Below are 19341 nucleotides of genomic sequence, written 5' to 3' on the forward strand. Positions count from 1 at the left end.
TTACGAAAGTGGAACCCACACATCGATTGGCGGAAAGGGTGGTTGGGCATCTGATCCACAACACCTCCCGAGGGTGGGGGGGGATCCAAAGCCCATTAACACTAAACATAACCTAGCAGCCACAGGACAAAAAAAAATTGAGGGGGAGAAGAAAATCCCAAAAGAATATTGGGACCTAAAGGAAGTTTTCAGTGAGAAATCCTCTGATAAGTTACGCTCTCACCACGTGACAGATTGCAGTATTGATATTCTCCCAGGGAGGAAACTTCCAAAACCCCAAATCTACTCAATGACACCCCCCCTGTGAAATGGATGAATTATGGAAATTTATTGATAAAAATTTACGAAGGGGGTTTATTGAACTGGCCAGGCCCCGAGTGGCTGCTCCAGCGCTGTTGAAAAAAAAAGATGGCTCTCTTCGCCTCTGTGTGAATTATAAGAACTTAAATGCGGTGTCTGTACACAATGTTTACCCCCTCCTTCCCTTTACCCAAATGTTGGCCCATTTGGGTAAAGGGAGGATCTTCACAAAATTGGACTTAAGGAAGGCTTATTACAGAGTCAGGATTAAGAAGGGAGATGAATGGAAAACTGCTTTCAACTGCGCACTTGGTTGTTTTCAATTCCGAGTACTCCCTTTTGGCTTACAGGGGGCACCAGCGGTTTTCATGCAACTAATAAATGAAGTTTTACATGACTACCTATACAAAGGTGTGATAGTCTATCTTGATGACATCCTTATTTACTTGGAAACACGTGAGGAACACGTGACATTGGTGCGTTCAGTTCTCAAAAAACTCTGCACGGAGGAGCTTTACGCCAAATTTTCTAAATGTGAATTTCACCAGGAAAAAATTGACTACCTTGGTTATCGCATCTCCCACAATGGCATCGAGATAGACCCAGCTAAAGTCCAAGCCGTTAACGAATGCCCCCCCGCACCTGCAAACAATTGCAGAGTTTCTTGGGATTTGCAAATTTTTATCGTCAATTTATTCCATCCTTTGCCAGCATTGCGCTACCCATTACAAATCTCCTTAAGTCAAAAGGAGAGGCCAAACCCAAACCGGGGAAGGCATTATAATGGACTATGGAATGTCAGGCCACATTCCAAAAATTAAAGTGCCTCTTTGCAGCTTAACCCGTTTTGAAACACCCGGACATGGATGCACCATTTATCGTTCAAGCTGACGCTAGTGATGTGGCGGTGGGGGCAGCATTACTTCAAGCAAACGCTGACAGGCACCTGCAGTCTTGCGCTTACACCTCCCGAAAACTGACAGAGACAGAGAGGCAATGGGCCATATGGGAAAAGGAAGCTTTGCAGTCAGGTAGGGTTTGGTGACCTGGCGACATTTCCTTGAGGGAGCTAAACACCCTTTTGAGGTGTGGACTGATCACAAAAATTTGGAAGCGTTAAAGACCCCTCAAAAATTTTCTCCTAAACAAATGCACTGGGCGCAACATTTCAACCGATTCAATTTCACCCTAAAGTACATCCCTGGAGGGAAGAACTTTATGGCAGATGCATTATCCAGACTTCCACAATACAACAGTTCCAAGTTGAGCGTGGTACTTCCAGTCACCCCAGCAAAACGTCTTACTGCTCCAATGGTTACCAGAAGCCAAAGCGACCCTAAGTTGGAGGTCACAACAGACCTCATCTGCAAACTCAAGGAAAGTCCGACTACTGGTTTAAGGAACATTCAAATGAATGCACCATGAAAGATGGACTAGCTTGGATAGGCGCTAAATTATATGTTACTGCAAGCATGAAGCCTTTGGTGTTACAACGAACTCATGATTCCCACATGGCAGGGCATTTTGGGTTTGTGAAAACTCTGCATCTCATCAAAAGACAATTTTGGTGGCCCTCTTTGAAAAAAGACATTGAATCATATGTGGCCAGTTGTCCTGTATGTGCTGCTGCTAAGCGACCTCCAGGGAAGCCCCAAGGCCTGCTTCAAGGTGTAGCCCGTCCTGAATCCCCGTGGAAGGAAATATCAATGGATTTCATTGTTGAATTACCTGAGAGTCAAGGAAATACCGTGGTCTGGGTAGTCACGGATTTGTTCTCTAAACAGGTTCATTTTGTGCCTTGTTCCAAGATCCCTTCAGCTAGGTCCTTAGCTAAATTGTTTATTACACATATATACAGTTTGCATAGAGTGCTGGAGCACATAATATCAGATAGAGGGGTACAGTTCACCTCCCTCTTCCGGAAGGAATTTTTGAAGTTGATTGGCTCTGCCCAGGGGTTAAGCTCCGCCCACTATCCTAAGACTAATGGTGCTTGTGAAAGGACTAATTCTGTTTTGGAGCAATACCTCCTGTGTTTTATCAATTATCAGCAAGATAATTGGACTGAACTGTTACCACATGCTGAAGTAGCGTACAACAATTCTGTGCACAGCAGCACCGGTTTCACCCCGTTTAGGCTTGTCTTTGGGCAGGACTTTGTGCCAATCCCAGAATTGCCCCGTGAAAAACCACAAGTCTTGTCCCTTTCAGAGTGGAGTGACCAGCTCCAAAAGGTTTGGCCCATAGCCCAAAAAACATTGGAGGCTGCTCATCGAGCACACAAGAAACAGGCTGACAAGAAGAGGGTGAAAGAAAGGGAGTACAAGATTGGAGATCAAGTTTTTCTGTCTACCAAATTTCTCCAAACTACTCAAAAGTCGAAGAAATTAGGGCCTAAGTATGTTGGTCCATTTCCTATTGTGAAGATCATTAATCCTGTTTCTGTACGGTTCGAATTGCCGAAGTATCTCAACCGCATTTACCCTGTGTTTCATGTTAACCTTTTGAAACCAGTGCACACCTCCTCTGTTCGGGCACCCATACCGCTGCCTCCTGCCTCTCTTCTCATTGAAGGAGAGCAACATTTTGAGATCAAAGAAATTTTGGATTCCAGGAGACGTAGAAATCAGGTTCAGTATCTGGTCTCCTGGAAACATTTTCCCCCATCCCAAGCTGAATGGGTTGAGAAGTCCCATGTTAGAGCTCCTAGACTTTTGTGAAAATTCTACTCTACCTATCCCGATAAACCCTGACTCTTATTGCCATACATATGTCTAATCTTTCTTGTTCCTGTTTTCTCTCTACGTTTTTTTTCCAGGGGTGATGTCCTTTCCTGACGGAGGGCCGGAATTCAGCCTCTGCTTTGCTGCTTGCTTTCGGCTGCCATTGAAATGGGGAGGGGGGGAGATAATGTGGTATTTCAGAGGGGAAGCTTAAGCACAGGAGTGAATGAAGAAGGGAGTGATTTTCTCACCATCTACTGCACATGCTGCAGATAGTGGAATTGCCGCCAAGGCCAACCGTCTGGCATACCAACCTGATGATGGGTTTTGAAACTGCAGCCCACATGACACCTGTGGGGTGTGGGGATTGGACTGGGGGTTGGGGTTACTAGGGGGAGGGAGTTGGGTCACATATTGATATCTATGATTGCGCACGCTTTTGCCTCAGATCTTGCTTTGCTAGCTGCTTTCTACTCATGACCAGTAAAAGTACTCTTAATTCTGAAAAATGGAGTTGAGTGGTTTCTTTCTTGGTTACTGATGGAGGCTGCCTGACACTAGGTTAAAATATATAATAAATTATAGAATAAAATAAAAGATACTCCAAAGGATTGAGCATTGACTTTTTACAATGGGTAAATTGGTACCAATTAGGATATGCAGAAATAGATAGAAAATAATAATTTACCACAGTAAGTAAATCAGACTTCAGGCTACTTACATACCCCAAGTCAAATTAGCACACATCATTACTTTTTATAATAAAATTGACTTTTGTTGCAAGGGATAGATAATCTGTATATAAACTAGTCTGTGCTACTGCTGAATCTACACCACTTCACATGAAGAACTGGTTCCTTTCATTTCTCAGCTGACTTTTTTAAAGTAAGGATGGGAGAGTGTTTTTAGTGTCTTTACCATTGTCTCACAAGAATTATGTGTAGAAGCAAAGAACAAACGGGATACCTAGTGTAGTGTTAATTCTAGACAACTCAGAGCATCATTTTTATGCTATTACAGACAGCATGTACCATTTAAAACCTTCATTTGTATCCTCAATACAGAATGATAAAGATTTTTTCTCCAAAGTTTAGATGAAGTGGGCCAAAAGTCCCTTTGATATAGTGCATGATATATAGAATTGTTTAGCTCTCTCCCAATATGTTCAACAAAGTACACTTTATTAAATGTCTTTCTGTAAAGATAATAAGCTGTAGAAAATGTGACAGGCCTGAAGTCCCAAAGATGGCTTCCAGGTCTGACACAAGCATTTTCCTAAATATGCCATCCCTAGGTTAAAAGAGAAGAATGCTGCAATTTTGCGTTTCAGGATATACAATTCTTCTATTCCTACTTGCAATGCAACCAGGGGTGGGATTCAGCCAGCTCGGACTGGTTCCAGCAAAATGGATGGTTCTGCCCTCCATCCCTCCCCAGAGTCTCCACATGGCCCATTCATCATGCCGTGTAGGTACAAGGCCCACTTGGAGGGTCTGGAAGGGCAAAAAGGGCCTTCCTGAAGTTCTGGAAGTCTGGAAACAGGCCTGTTTCTGGAGGGCCTCTGGAGCCCAGGGGAGGCTGTTTTTGCTCTCCCAGAGGCTTGGAGAAGTCTCTGGAGGGTGAAAAATGAACATTCCAGAAGTCTGGAAACGGATCCGTTTCTGGCTTCCAGGGGGCCTGCGGAGCCCAGGGAAAGCCATTTTTGCCCTCCCAGAGGCTCAACGAAAGCCTCCAGAGTCTGGGAAGGGTGAAAATGCCGCCCCCATGGTGCAGGAAGCCAGGTAGGCCATGCCCACCATGGCCACGCCAACCCAGCAACCGGGCAGAGAACCGGTTGCTAACATTTTAAAATCTGACCGCCCCCAAAAGTGCTCAAAAGATGTTATATCTAGGGTGATCTTATCAGCTTTACTATTTCTGGGTGCAGGGTAGGGGGACGAATACAATACGTTCTAGCCTGTTTTCCTTTTATTCATCCATATTCCATTATAAAGTCACAAATTAGTACTAAATAGCATTTAGAGAAACAGTACCCTTACAAATAACTATAGACATATAGACAGTCTCTTATGACGGTAGAAGCTAATATGGATACTGTATGGACTGATGCTGCCCAGGCTTGATCGCAAAAACAAGCAACCAATCTCTGGAGACATGCAAAACTTTAAAATCCTGAAATATAGTGTGTGAATACAATTCTGCATTTAGGAAATATATTTACATAAGTAATTCTGTTACAAGTTTTGTGTTTGCTAAATTTAAGATCTATTAGTAATGTAATTTCATAACTATAAAGCTTTTATGGTGAAAGCCTCAGAAATTATTTTGTAGAATTAATTAAGTCATTGCATAATACAAAGTTATAAGATTGTATTCTTAATTTTCTTAAAGAAACTAACATTTAGGAAAATTGCATTTGCTTACTCAGTTTACAAGCCAATTATAGAAAATGGTTATGAAAATAATATCCCTTTGGATTAAATCAAATTGGATTATTGCTTTGAAGTGATGAAACGTGTTCTTTACAAACATTAAGGCTGGTATGGTAAATAGTAAGCTTAAATATAAATTATTAGAATTTCTCAAGGTGTTGAAATACAGAAGATTTTAAAAGTAACCTTGTGAAATATTTTCAGAAAGTGAATGATTTCTATTTCATGGACCGCATAAAACGCACATAAAACAGTCGACTGTTAAATGTTCATAACTTTAGTGACCACAAAAATTGCCTCAGGATATTTTATGCAGTTAAGATGAAGAATTTATTATATATACAGTTAAACAATTACATTCTTTAAAGAAATGGATATGGTAATTAAAATACAATAGATTTAGCATGAAGGTACAACTAGACAAATTAGACTAAAACAGAAATTATTTTTAACTTAAAAGAGCACAAAACCTGAAATAACACACAATAAGTTGCATTATTAACCAGGACAGTAAAAAACTGTACAGTACAAGCAACACATTACAATAAATTATGGTCAATGAGGCAGTCTTTGATTTGGGATCAAAAGAACAAAATAAGGAAAGCTAAAATCTCATAAATCCACCATATCTCTTTTCCATCTCTGGAGCCTCTTTGGAATAATTTTCTCCATCATCATCTGAAGGAAGAAGAGTATCAGCAAACCGCTTGAGAAATCCACCATATCTTTTCTGGTAGTCCAGCCACCATTCTGGCCTTCCCACTCGTCTCATGAATCCACCATATCTCTTTTGTAACTCTTTGGCATCACCTTCCAGCTCAGGACTGCGCTTTATGCTTCTCATGAAGCCACCATATCTCTTGAGGACCTCACTATCACTATCACTCAAGTCCTGATAATGTCCTACTTCAGCATTTTCCTCTGTTGCAAGAAGCTCCTTCAGAAGATCAGACGAATTAGCTAAACCATCATCATCTGAATCTTTCTTCATAAACCCTCCATATCTTTTAGCAAGAATTTCTCCAACATTGGGTTCCTCCTCTGGTTCTACATGATAGAGCTCATCCATCTTTTTCATAAAGCCACCATACCTTTTCATGAAGCCACCATATTTTTTTGCTAGCAAATGGCTTTCATCCTCTTTTGGACCGTCCACTAGGATGCTGCTGCTTTCTTGGGGAAAGCCCAGTTTAGTAATCTGAAGAAGATCCTTGCAGGTTTCCCAGGCTTTGGCAGAAGGCAATTTTCCTTCACATTCTAGTGTACATGCCTGAAAAATAGTTTGATTTATAAAGTTATTTTAGAGGTAGAAATAACATTTGAAATATCGTCTTATGTTTCAGAATTTTAAATTCTGAATATGGCCAAATATGCTATCTTTCTGAACTGATGATCTAAGTAATTTGATCAAAGTTGATCAAAACGATCAACTTCTAAGCATAGGAATAAAAAAGATGGAATTAAAAAGATGTACTCCTCAAAACAGTAATCTGGCAATACTGATAAAGATTTTGCATGATTTGAGAAATACAGGATTGCTGTGTTTATGGATAGAAGAAAGTACTCTTGAAAAAATAATGTCTCAGAAGTTCTATACATGACTATCAATCCTTATACTAATACCTTCATGACTTACTACAAACATATCTTCAGCACAATGTACATGTGAAGAGATTTTGCTTGCTTAGCACATATCCACATAGTGTGAAAACAAATATAGTCAGATTGCCCCTGTCTTCCCAATTGTTGAAAAATAAAAATTCTGTAAAAAATATTTGGGGGATAGCTAAGTGTAGAAGAAAAGAAAAGTAGATGAAACCAAGAGCAGTGGCAGAAAAGTGACCGAAACAATGATCAGATTATATAAGTACGATGCAAATAAATATATATCTATCGTACACAACTGTTCAAAGGAGACTATTATAATACAACTATTTTTTGAAATAAGTATTTTGCATGTTGTATCAATAAAACCACTACAACATCACTTCATAAAAAATAGATTAGCTAAATTGTTAAGAATGATGCAGAATAATTTTATTAGGATTAATCTCCAAAGCCTTCCTAAGTAAACCTTTACTAAGTTTACTAACAACTTTAAAGTGTAAATAATGAATATATGGTCTTTCTTCTTCATGTTCATGGAGAACCTAGATTTTCCACTGAAGGGAGGAAATAACAGAGTATTTTTCATTAAATGCATATTGCATTTCATTTTCCCAGCCTTTGAAAAAATACACAGGACTTCGGGATAGAAAAGAATGATGACCATTATTTCCTGCCCCTTTTCTATAGCATGAAAAGGACTACACTAAATTATGCTTATATCTCTTGAAATCAACAAGGCATGTCAGTTTTTATTAATTAAAATTACACTGTTTTAATGAGTCTATGACTAAACATGAATCTGTCTATACAGTGTTATGATTTGAGTAGTTGATGCCAATAAGACATATTCATTTTTAAACGGAGGGTTATGCTTAAAATGATCTAGTTGGATCAGTAAACTGATTCCAGAATTATTTCACTGCATAGTTCGTAGAAACACTAAGGTTCAGCCCAGAGGTGGTATTCAGCCAGTTCTGAGTAGTTCAGAGAACCGGCAAATATGCTGGCTCTGCTCCTGCTGCCTCCCAGCGGACCTTCTTTTGTTGCCTTGAACAGGAGAACGGAACTGGAAAGCAGGTTAGTGGGATGGGGAAGGAATAATGTTCCCCTGCCACGCCCACAAAGATCATTGGTATGAACTCTGGATTTAGTTTTTAGGATTATATGCATGTTGATAGCCAGTGACGTGCAGTCAGGGGAGGCAGAGCCTCACCACTGTCAATCATGAAAAGGAAAAAAAAATGTAAATGGGAAAAGGTGAGTGCTGAAGTGAGGTTAGCTAGCTGCTGCCTCACTATGAATGACTGCCTGTTTAAAAAAGCCTCTAAAGCTCTGAGCTCTTCCGCGGGCGAAAGAAAGCGCTTTAGTCAGTGGGGTGTCGGGGGAGAGGAGAGAATGCTCAGGCATTCTCTCCTGCTCTCCCCCCCACCCCGCTGACTAAAGCGCTTCCTTTCGCCCGCCTGAGCTCTTCCACGGGCGAAAGAAAGCGCTTTAGTCAGTGGGGTGTCGGGGGAGAGGAGGAGAGATTCTATCCTCTCCCCTGACACCCCACTGACTAAAGCGCTTTATTTCGCCTGCGGCACAGCTCAGGCAGGTGGACGCTCAGAGCCCCTGGAGCCCTTCCGCCGAGCAGGGTGCTCCCTCACAGCTCCTGTCGTCCATTCTGGCAGGCACCACCCACCCGGGAAGCAGCTGAGCTGGGAAGTACCGGCCGGCAGTTTGGCTTCCAGAGCAAGCGGTGTGGGCGCCGGTGGGCTCCTTTGGGCTCCCGCCTTCCCAAAGCGCATCCCTGTTTTTGCGGAAAGCAAAAGAATGGAGAGGAAACGGGGAAGCTTCGGGTGGGAAATGAGGCCATGGAAGAGAGTTTTGCCCTTTGCTGGTGAACATGGATCGGTCTTGCGCCCATCCTGGAGAGATCCCACCCTGGCCTGGCTTTCAGAGACGTGAAAGGCTCTTTCCTCAGGCGGGCATCTTTTCCAATGAAATAGATCGAGACAGGAAGATCATTTTATTACATTTGAAAGTTTTGACTAAAACGGATTCTCTCATTCAAGGAGGGAACCCAAAGACCATCTTTCCGTCCCTTTTATCAAAGAAAATGCCATTGGACAGGGCAAAAATAACTCCTACTTTGCCCTGGAAATCAGCTACATGGAATTAAACACTATAATCCAACTTCTCTGTGTGTGTGTGTGTGTGTTTGAGAGGGGGGAGAGAGGGGAGAGAGGGAGGATGGAGGGGAAGGTAAAAGAAAAAGAAAAAGAAGGAAGAAAACTTATTTAAATAAGTTTAAAGCTGTTGCTTTAAATCGGAACTGAGCATGCCTGGCTGTGGAATTCTGGGAGTTGAAGTCCACAAGTCTAAAAAAATTGCTGCCTCACTAGCCATAAACTTCACCGCACGTCACTGGTTGACACATATTTAGTAGATAGTTGCATGTTCAATTATTGATTGTTCTGATTGCACCCAAAGTAAAGCTCTTATGCAAGGTTTTGCGACTATCCAAACAGATTCCTGGTGTTGCCTAAGCTAACTACCTTTGTTTTATATTGCATAGCTAGATTAAAGAGAAGTATGCCAGCAATGTTGCATAAGTAGTTTAGTATTTACATAAATCTTATTTGAGCAACCATCTGTAAATCTCTTATGATGGATTGTATCTGAATACTTTGAATTATATATAAACTATAAATCCCCTGTTTGTCCTTCATTTAAGAGATTGAAAACAATTTTGAATAAAGACAACATACACAAATACACATATCTATGCTCTCTCCATTTAAACGATTATATATGTCTATGAAGTTTAAGGACATAAGCTGATAAAAGCAAAGCAAAACAAAAAGCATGTATTAGTTGGCAGTTCAGCTAGCTTTAAAACTAGCAAGGTTTTCTACAGATATTCTATAATCACTGATGCTGATAAGTCAAATGTGTGATGAAATATGCACCTGAAAAAATATGCACTAGGGCAGTTTTCCAGGGAAGCAGATAAACCCAAATTAAGAGACTGGGTAATCCAAAACTGGATGGGTAAGGGAAGAAGAGGTTCAGTGTAGCCACATCCTATAATCTCTCAGCATCGGTCTATTATGTTAGAGAGCTTTAGTTTGGCAAGATTTTGTATATTAGGTGTAAGCAAATAAAGAATTGTACTCAATTAAATTGCACTATATTGTCTTTGGACTTAGGTCTTACAAAAATTTTCTTATTGTGTGATATTCTCAGAACCTGGGATGGCATCAATTTTGGTATATGGAATACTGTATAATAAAAATTCTACTCAAATGCTGCTTTCAAGGAAATTGGTTTAAGAAACTCAGAATTATTTCAGACCTATCTTGCAGAATCCTGGCAGGAATGTTCTAGACAGACAGATAGATAGGTAGGTAGGTAGATAGGGAGGAAGGCAACAAAAAGACAGACAAGTATGCATACATGCATACAAATAAAATATTTTAAAAAGATTTTGCTGGCTTGATTCAATAAGTAGTTATTGAGTTATATGAAAGATGATTTCAAGCACAGGTTGAAGAAAGAAATGCATTTTATAATTGACATCCTAAATAAAGGATAAAGGTTACTATCCTAAATAAAGATTAAATTGTATAAAAATTGTACAAATAATATTAAACATTTTGGACCATGAGAATTCATTTGGAGTAACCAAGTGGAACAAAGATAAATACATATACTGAACCAACTCGTAATTTCTTCACTTTCAGTGATCGAGCATCCACAATTTATGGAAGCAAGTTGTTCCACTGATTAATTGTTCTCACTGTCAGGAAATTTCTCCTTAGTTCTAAGTTGGATCATTCTTTAAGGATCTTCCACAAGTTACTTCTTGTCCTTCCTTCATGTTCTTTGGCGAATAGGTTGACCCCTGTTCTCCGTGAGAGCCCTTAGTACTGGAAAACTGCTACCATATCACCAGTAGTCCTTCTCTTCTTTGAACTAGACATACCGAGTTCTCAACTGTTCATCATATGGATCAGACTCCAGACCACTTTATTGCTCTTCTCTGTACTTTTATAGGGTCTCATTTTTGTATTTTAGGGACTATGATAACTTGTTTTCCAAAATTGGTCCATTCTTGGTCATGTCATTAAGATCTTCAAAATGTAATACTAAAATGATGGTCATTTAGACTAACCATTTACATTCATAGCTTTCAGAAAGCATTTTTTGGTTTTATTAGGTCTCTGACATTCATTGTCTTCTTCCATATGTCAATCTAACTAAAATAGTTTGGTTTTTCAAAAGAGGAATAATTGTTTTGAATTCATCATGGTTGGAAGCAAATAAGTCACATTTTTGCAAAATGAAATATATAATTTCCTTCCTTGACTGACTTTTTCTCCAATTTCTGATTACTAAAAGGATGTTAGGAACTTCAGAAACTAGAATAAAGAAGGAGTAATTCATGCTATTGAAGTTGGCCATTAGCTTTATTTATAATAAATGCTTCTTATTCAAACTGAAAATTTGCTATTGCTTTACTTAAACATTTGTTCTTATTTTTGCTTTTGTTTTTCATGCTTGGAATTGCACTAGGTTGATTTACCAGTTATGACTGCAGATTTCTTCTACCAGTTTACTTCTTACAGCACAGTTTTGATGAAGGAATAATTTATATTCATTAGGGATCTTTCGAGAACCCATAGGGAATCATGACTTTTCTCTGAAGTAAGAAAATCATGCATGCTTGGATATGAATATTTGGCTATAAATTATACTCAGTATATTTCAATAGAATCGTGATGCAATTATCATCAGCATAAATCTGTATGTGAACATTATTATACAGAAACATTTGAACACTTCTTGGTTTTTGAAGTCTAACAGAACATTTAGCTCTTGCTCCTTTTTTTGCCTCCCGATAGTGTTAAATCTCATATCCAAAACATTTTTAACCTTTGCAGACAGATTCAATTAGTATATCCTATTGTGATTATGGTGAATGTATATATTCACCAGTATAACTATCAACCATTGATTGATAATCCTAACTTAATAGATTTGATGAGGAAAAAAGAAAGAAACAGCAGAATTAAGTGAATGTAATAGATTAGCGTTAAAGAACAGCCAAAAATATTTTAGAAAGCTAAAAGGAACAAGAGCCAAATGTATAATTGTTGAATTGTGATACCCCTGTAGCATTAATTTATGCAATCTCCGGTATATGAGTTTACTTTATGAGAACCTTTCATTCTTTATGAGAATAATACCTATTTCTTTTTGGTTTTTTACTTCTACTATTCTAAACTAAGAAGCAAAACCAAACAAGATAGTTATGGAAAGAACTTGTTATTCAGGATGTGATTAAACAAAAGGAAAAATAAATGGCTAGCTTGCTCAAATTTAAACAAGATATTTATGAGCTAAAAAATCAAATGATTAATTTCAGTTTATTTTGCTTTCTCATTTGATGTAAACTTATGCTCAGAAGTATGTCCATCTTTACTCATTGGGATGGACTCTTGGAAGTCTATGTAGACCTATTCACCAGATTCTATTCAATTATGCTGGAGTATAACTCCCATTTTTGTCCAATACAACCATTCCTGAAGTTCTTCAAAAGTTTACTGTAGCGAAGCCTTTGGTGGCCATTGTTCTAGCTTGTAGTATCTTTCTCTATCTTCAGAGGGCTGTTATTCATTTTTCACATTGAAGGTCTGATAAAGGAAGATGTGCTTAATCATTTGGCTCTGCTGTTTACTTTTCTTTTGCCTCCATTTTCTTTATGATAGTAATTAATAACTGATTTTTCTGGTTAATATTATTTTTAAATGTATATATTTATTGGAATAATAATGAAACTAATGATGCTAATTATTTAACAGATATGATTGAATCCAAGCCCAAACTCTTTCTCTTGCTTTTCATGTGCATGCTGAAGAATGAGTGTAAAACCTGAAAAACAGTACTTTTTTTCCCTCAAAAATATATTTTGGAAAAAGGTCTGGGAGCTTATTAAAATGTAGTGTTGGCTGCTGCTTTGCTTTTGTCTCAAAAGGGCATTGGCAGCTAAGAATATAGTCAGACACATGTTTCTCTCTATGAAAAATCTAATTAGTTTCAATTGTCTTACTTAATTATTAACCAAGGAGATTATATAGAAGAATGCACCTTCTCTTATGGACCTGATGAGATTTTAAAAACAAATTCACGGAAGAAGAAATAGAAAGACAGAAGAGGGAGGAGAAAGAAAAGACCTATATTACTATATTGTGTTTTTGAAATTTATATTGTTTTGCATCAGATTAGACCCCAAAAGGTAAAATGCAAAGCAGATCATGACCAATTTTTAGGCTTGACAGAAGAAAACAAATAAATATAAGAGTATCTTTTTTAAAAAATTGCTTCATAGAAGAGAAGAACACTATTTGAACAATAAAAGCTCAATTTCCTCTGCATATCAGTGTAGCTACGTACTTATAAAAAAGTAAGACACTAATTGGATAAAATCTCTCCTATAAGCTATGGCACATATACATACAATCAAGAATACCCAGGTAAGAGCTGGATCTCCAAAAGTAGAAAAAGTATGTTATACTTCCCCAAATTTAAATAGAAATTTCAGTCTTTCCTGAATCATATTATTCTCACTCAAGAGTTTATGTGAGACTTAATTGATCCAGCTTGATAAAATAAGATGATTGACAGTGTCTTCATCAAACTGACTAAAAGGAGGGGCTACCGAAACCAACAATGGCAATAATTATGGGATTATTATAATAATATGAGATTAGCACGATACAGGGAGACAATAATAAACCATATAACTTAGGCATTGTTGTTTGTACTAATTCTAAAACTCATAGCTTCCATTAAGTCTGCAACATCATGAACTGAATTATGAGAAAAGCATTCCATCCCTTTTGTACTATTTGCTATCCATCCATTCTTTAGAGGTTACAAGAGCAAGCATGTTCCAATACAGTGAGTTAAAGAAGACTTAGTGAACTCAATGATCTGGCTGTGATGAAGTATAGGAATATAGCCAATGAATTTAATGCATGTTCAGTATTAGTCAATGAAAGTATATATAACTTGAATATTTAATGTATAATAATATTAAGACTGAGATACACTTTGTGTTGTGGTTTAAGGCAATGGGCCAGAACTGGGAGACTATGCGTTCCAGTTTTAGGCAGGTGCCCAGATGGGTCAGTCCTGCCAGGCACTCTCTTTGACCCTGAGGAAGATAACAGTGACAAACTACTTAGGAAAAAAAAAAAGAAACACGGGCAAAAAAATGCAGGGACTTGTTCAGGCTAATGCCAAAATTAACTTGAAAAAATAATAATAATAATAATAACATAACCCAAAAAAAACATCAATTTTCAAGCAGTAATTTACTAATGACTGAAGTTATAACATTTAAACACATTGAGGAGAAAAATCAAATAAATAATGCTTTATGTTCTATTGTAATTTTGTTGATGAAGAACATCTTGGCGTAATGCTTCTATCTATAGTTGACATATATTAGATTCAATGCACTGTGTCGACAATATACATGGACAATAAACCATAACGTAAATTCTTTTAGTGATAATTCAAATCCATCGTTGACTGGCTAATCTAAATTAGTAATCTATTTAATTTTGAGTTTATAATCTAGTTGTGCAACTCTGAAGTATCAAGCTGAGCTGGGAGAAAGAATCTCAAGATAACAGTGAGTAAATTCTGCTTACCAAGGGGTTGATATCAGCATGATATGCCAATTGATGGGCACAGGATGCACAATCTTTTGTACATTCTGCCTGAATGGCAAGGATAAGGTATGCGTTAAGAGCCAAAAGCAAGAAATAACACCTCAGAAGCAATGTCATGGTCTGCAAAAAGAAGAATCAAACTCAGTCACAGTATTTTCTTTTTTTATACCAGCAATAGATTGCATTAAGAAATACATATGGAAAAAGAATCTAAGGTGTTTTTAGCTGAATTATGCCAGCAATAATGTCTACCATGAACGAAGGTGAATATACATGTCCCAGGATAATGTTGCAGGATCCAATTTGGGTCAGTCACCAGGACTAGACATTTAGACTTCCAAGCTTTTGGATACGTGCTGGAGCCCATCCTCAGGAAACCTCTCTCTCGCAGAGTGTGTGCTTTGGACTACTCTATGTGCTGTACTTATAAGGTGGCTGTCAACACCTAAAACCCCAATCAGTATCTAAAAAGCCACACACAACAGCAGCCACACATAGAATAGTCCAAAGCACACACTGTGAGAGAGAAGTTCCCTGAGGATGGGCTACAGCACCAAAGCTCAGAAGAACCCTGATCCTGCTGGCCACCCTAGGCTGGATCCTGCAATAATGTCTATGATTACACAGGTGAACAATTTCATGCATGTGCTAGAAACAATGAAAACATACAATTAGAATACATTCTTTGAAATCGAGTGTAAATTTTTTCCCTTTATCAGATCTCAAATAGCAGCAGTTTTTTTAAAAATAAATGTTGGCTTTTATACAAAGTTTCAGTATAACTTTGGGGGAGGGGAAAGGGGGGGAGGATAAATATCTTAATAACAAACTAAGTAAACCATAAAATACTTAACATACTTTCACGGGATTATTTAACCTTGAACAATGAACAGTACCAGATGCTGTAATAGAACCAGCGACGAACGAATTTTATCCCGTTCGCCGCGTAATCTGATTCCTTTTGCAACTCCGCCGGCAATGAGCCACGGGAGCTGCGCGAGTGAAATCCAGGCTAGGAAAAAGCTGGATAAGGCTAGAGCTGGAGCTCAACTGTCCCCTCCTTCCCCCCCCCGCCCAGACTTACATTTCTCCTCTGCTCCGCGATATACGGTGCGCTTCTTAAAGTGAGCGGCGAAGTCTCTCGATCAGAACCTCTCGGCGAAGATCCGACGGAAGAACTTCGCGGGGGCTTTTCTCCAAGATGCTAACTAGCGAAGATGCAGAACAAAGAAGGGAAAGAAAGAAATGAATAACGGAAGAGGAGAGAGGAAAGGAATGGCAGATGGGGAGGAACGGTCCGCTGCAATAATACAAATCAATCTTACCGAAGAGAAGCGACGGCGGCGCTGGTGGGACGACTTCCTTCGCTTCCAAGAAGGGTTCTCTCTTCTGAGCTTCGGAACTCTTCAGCAAAATCAGGAGCAAAGAAGTGGGGAAGGCGACTTTATAATTAGTCAAAAAAGGAGACGCGGGCAGCATTCTCCCAATCGCCTACTGCCCTCCGTGTGACGCAAGAGCTACGACAGCCAGTAGGAGTGAAGCATCTGGTACGGGGTGGGGGGGAGTGGGGAGAGACGCATCAGCGTGCCTAGGGCCAAAACAAGACTCACGATTCTGTTGTTCCCTTGAGTGAGTGGGTGGATGTGGTAGTCATCCCCCACCTGATCAGGATGATATTTCACTCCAGGATAGCTTTTCCCCAGCATCTCAGTGGGGCCTTCCATGTTGACCTTTGGGTCCAATCAACTTTGGCTACAGGGGTTTTTCAAAAGTTCTCCTTTTCTGCTGGAGGGTTCTGATCCAGACCCCCATTCCAGGGAAAGCTGGAGTGGAGTGTTAGTTCTTTCCCACAGAAGCTTATCAGAAAGAAACTTGCCACATCCAGAAATTTGCCCGAAAGATTTTGTCTTGATTTGAGCCCTAAATTGCATTGTGACTAGAATCTGCAGAGTTTCAGTTCTTCCCTAGCTGGAGGAAGCATCAGGAGAACACTAGGTAGGGGCAACCTAGTCTATATCATTTATTCCTAATCTTTCTCCCCACTTGTTTTTCAGAGGCTCTAGGAGATGCTACTTAGGATTTTGTTGTTTGTGTTGTCCAAAGTATAAAGGTCTGTTGCTCATAATGAAATCCAATTTTTAAGAACACACTATGGGTTTGGCTGCCTGAATGTACTTTGACTGCTATGTAGAGATCCATCAGGAAAACAATTTACTGCACAAATGTAAGTAATACCATGCAAAATCTGCCCTGCAACATACATAGGACAAACTAACAGGACAATAAATGCACACATCACAGAACACAAGAACGCAGTGAGAAAAAAAAGAAAAAACTTCCTCCCCTTTCCAGCACAGGACATGAAATTAATTTTGAAGGAACCAAATTAATTTCCAAAACTGAATACTTCAACAAGAGAATAATTATGGAAGCTATTGAAATAAAGAAACACCCCCACAACATGTATAAACGTGACAATGCCTCCCGCCTGCCAGACATCTGGAAACCAGCCCTGGTAAGCAAACGAGCCCCACCCACCACCCAGACTGTTACAACACAAAACAACAATGGACACACAACCAGCACCAATCAGCACCAATCTATATATATAGATGACAACATTAGACAGAGAAGACAGACAGACATACACACACACACACACACACACACACACACACACGTGTGTGTGTCTATGTCTGTCTGTGTGTGTGTCTTGTCTGTCTAATGTTGTCTTAGAAACAAAACTTTTTAACATACAATTTTTGTGATGTTAGATGATTTTTAATCATCTTGATTTTTTATTTTTAATGCACTTTTAGATATCTTCAAAACAATTATCTTTAAAAAATGATAAACGTTTCTTGTATACAAAGTATTGGCTGATTCTATTTACTACTTTACTCTGGAATAAACTATGCCATTTTTAAAAGATACATAAAAAAGAAAAATATACAAGTTCAGATAGCTGCTTTTTACATTTTTGATTAACTTTTAGGTGAAATTCTTTCTGTTTCTAACTAGTATACTATTCTAAAACTACATCATGGGAAGCATCCCTGAGAAGAGAAGCAATTAATTCAGTTATGTCTGAAAGAGCACTGATTAATCAGTTAAATGACTCTTCATGTCAAGAGTAGATACTAGAAGAAAGGCTTGAAGCCAAGAAAGTGTCTTAATTAACTATATTGAAATACATCTCTCTTTATTTTAATACCTTAATACAACCTCCATAAATCCCATTAGTGGAATATAAGGAAACAGGTTTCAATTGTTGTCCTATTATTGGTGAAATGAATGAATGGGCATGTGCTTATTTTGTACATGAGCTCCAAATAGAAACTCACATCATTAGAACATAAAGTTCCCTGAGCCTGATTGCAGATGATGACATGGACATGTACATCTTATTTTACTGATATTCATATATCATCCGTATTTTTTTAAGTTTTTAAAAAAATCTAGTCTAGCCTAACTATTTAACTGGTTCTGCTTAGGTTCCTCTCAGCTGAATATGAGATATTTAGTAATTCATTTCTTCTTATTTTGTTGTTCTTATCCTCATGCATTTTTTCCAGATGCCAGAAGACCATTTTATGTGTTATTTCTATTCATACCATGTATAAAAAGCATCCCCACAAAATGGTCTGAAATCACTGCTTCTGATTGCTTCATACATTACTAGAATTCATAAAAATAGAATGGATAGCTGTTAAAACTATTCTAAACTCAGAGAAAAACTGAAATGAAGATTAGATATACAGATGTTTTGAAAAGATACAGAAAATACACTTGGGGAAAAAAAGTTGAAGAGGCACAGCAAAGAAAGAAAAGAAGATGGTTCACTGGATATTGTTTCAACTGAGAAACAATATCCATTGTATCCATCTATTTGGCAACACGGTGGCCAAAAAGAGGAAGAAGAGTTCAAAATACTGCTGAGGATCCGGACTGGAATATTCAGCCTTCAAGTCTGCAAGATCGTTTTGCTTTATATTTTTTTAAATAGAATCCTGAGGTCTGAGGAGTCCAAGATTCTTAAAGTAATCCTTTAAGAAATCATACCAACACATAGTTGTTCCAGATGAAAATCCACTTCTGGCTACCCTGAACCTTTTTTATTTCATTCATATTAGGGAAGAGATGTTGTCATCATTGTTTGCAAATTGCAAATGATCCAGAAAATGTTCTATTTTTTTGTAATAATTTAACAAGAAATAGGAAATGCAAGACGGGAAAGTAGAATTCATTGTAGGAATGATTTAGAGACATCACGTGAGTGTATCAACATTATGTTTCTGTAATTCCACAAATAATTGCCACAAGACATTGTCTATTTTAAATTTTTGAAACACTTCCCTTATCTGTATGCTCCTGTGGTCACTCTTTCATCTTTTATTTACAGAGTAAGAACCCAGGTGAAAGCAAAAGAAAGGAGCTATCTTGGGCATTCCTTGGACTTCATCATCACATTTAATCCTCCCTGCATCTTTTTCAGCCAGTTTTTTACACACTAGAGGGCACTCATTGCCTTGTAGCAGATTTTCAAAGACAGAC

At 38.4% G+C, this 19341-nt stretch overlaps 1 protein-coding gene across 2 annotated transcripts; it reads right to left on the minus strand.

The window, feature by feature from the left end:
* Positions 1–5763: 5763 nt before the first annotated feature.
* Positions 5764–16236, minus strand: PENK (proenkephalin). 2 transcript variants are annotated; one of them, XM_081953012.1, is made up of 4 exons: positions 16113–16236; positions 15872–15995; positions 14767–14907; positions 5764–6725 (listed from the first exon to the last, which is right to left on the minus strand). In XM_081953012.1, exons 3-4 carry the CDS (start codon positions 14902–14904, stop codon positions 6060–6062), a joined length of 804 nt encoding a protein of 267 aa, XP_081809138.1. In that variant the 5' UTR covers positions 14905–14907; positions 15872–15995; positions 16113–16236; the 3' UTR covers positions 5764–6059. The 2 variants fall into 2 exon arrangements, with proteins under 2 accessions (XP_081809138.1, XP_081809139.1); XM_081953013.1 differs by having other exon boundaries at positions 15872–15991; positions 16113–16212.
* Positions 16237–19341: the final 3105 nt, after the last annotated feature.

Source organism: Natrix helvetica, assembly GCF_964273705.1.
Source record: "Natrix helvetica genome assembly, chromosome: 4".
Lineage (NCBI taxonomy): Eukaryota > Metazoa > Chordata > Lepidosauria > Squamata > Natricidae > Natrix > Natrix helvetica.

What these genes read in the sequence shown, in the direction of transcription:
- PENK (XM_081953012.1), bottom strand. Translation starts at nt 14,904, where the DNA reads ATGACATTGCTTCTGAGGTGTTATTTCTTGCTTTTGGCTCTTAACGCA. An exon ending in ATGCTGATATCAACCCCTTG is followed by an intron (nt 6,726 to 14,766) that starts GTAAGCAGAATT and finishes ACTATTTTTCAG; the next exon opens with GCATGTACACTAGAATGTGA.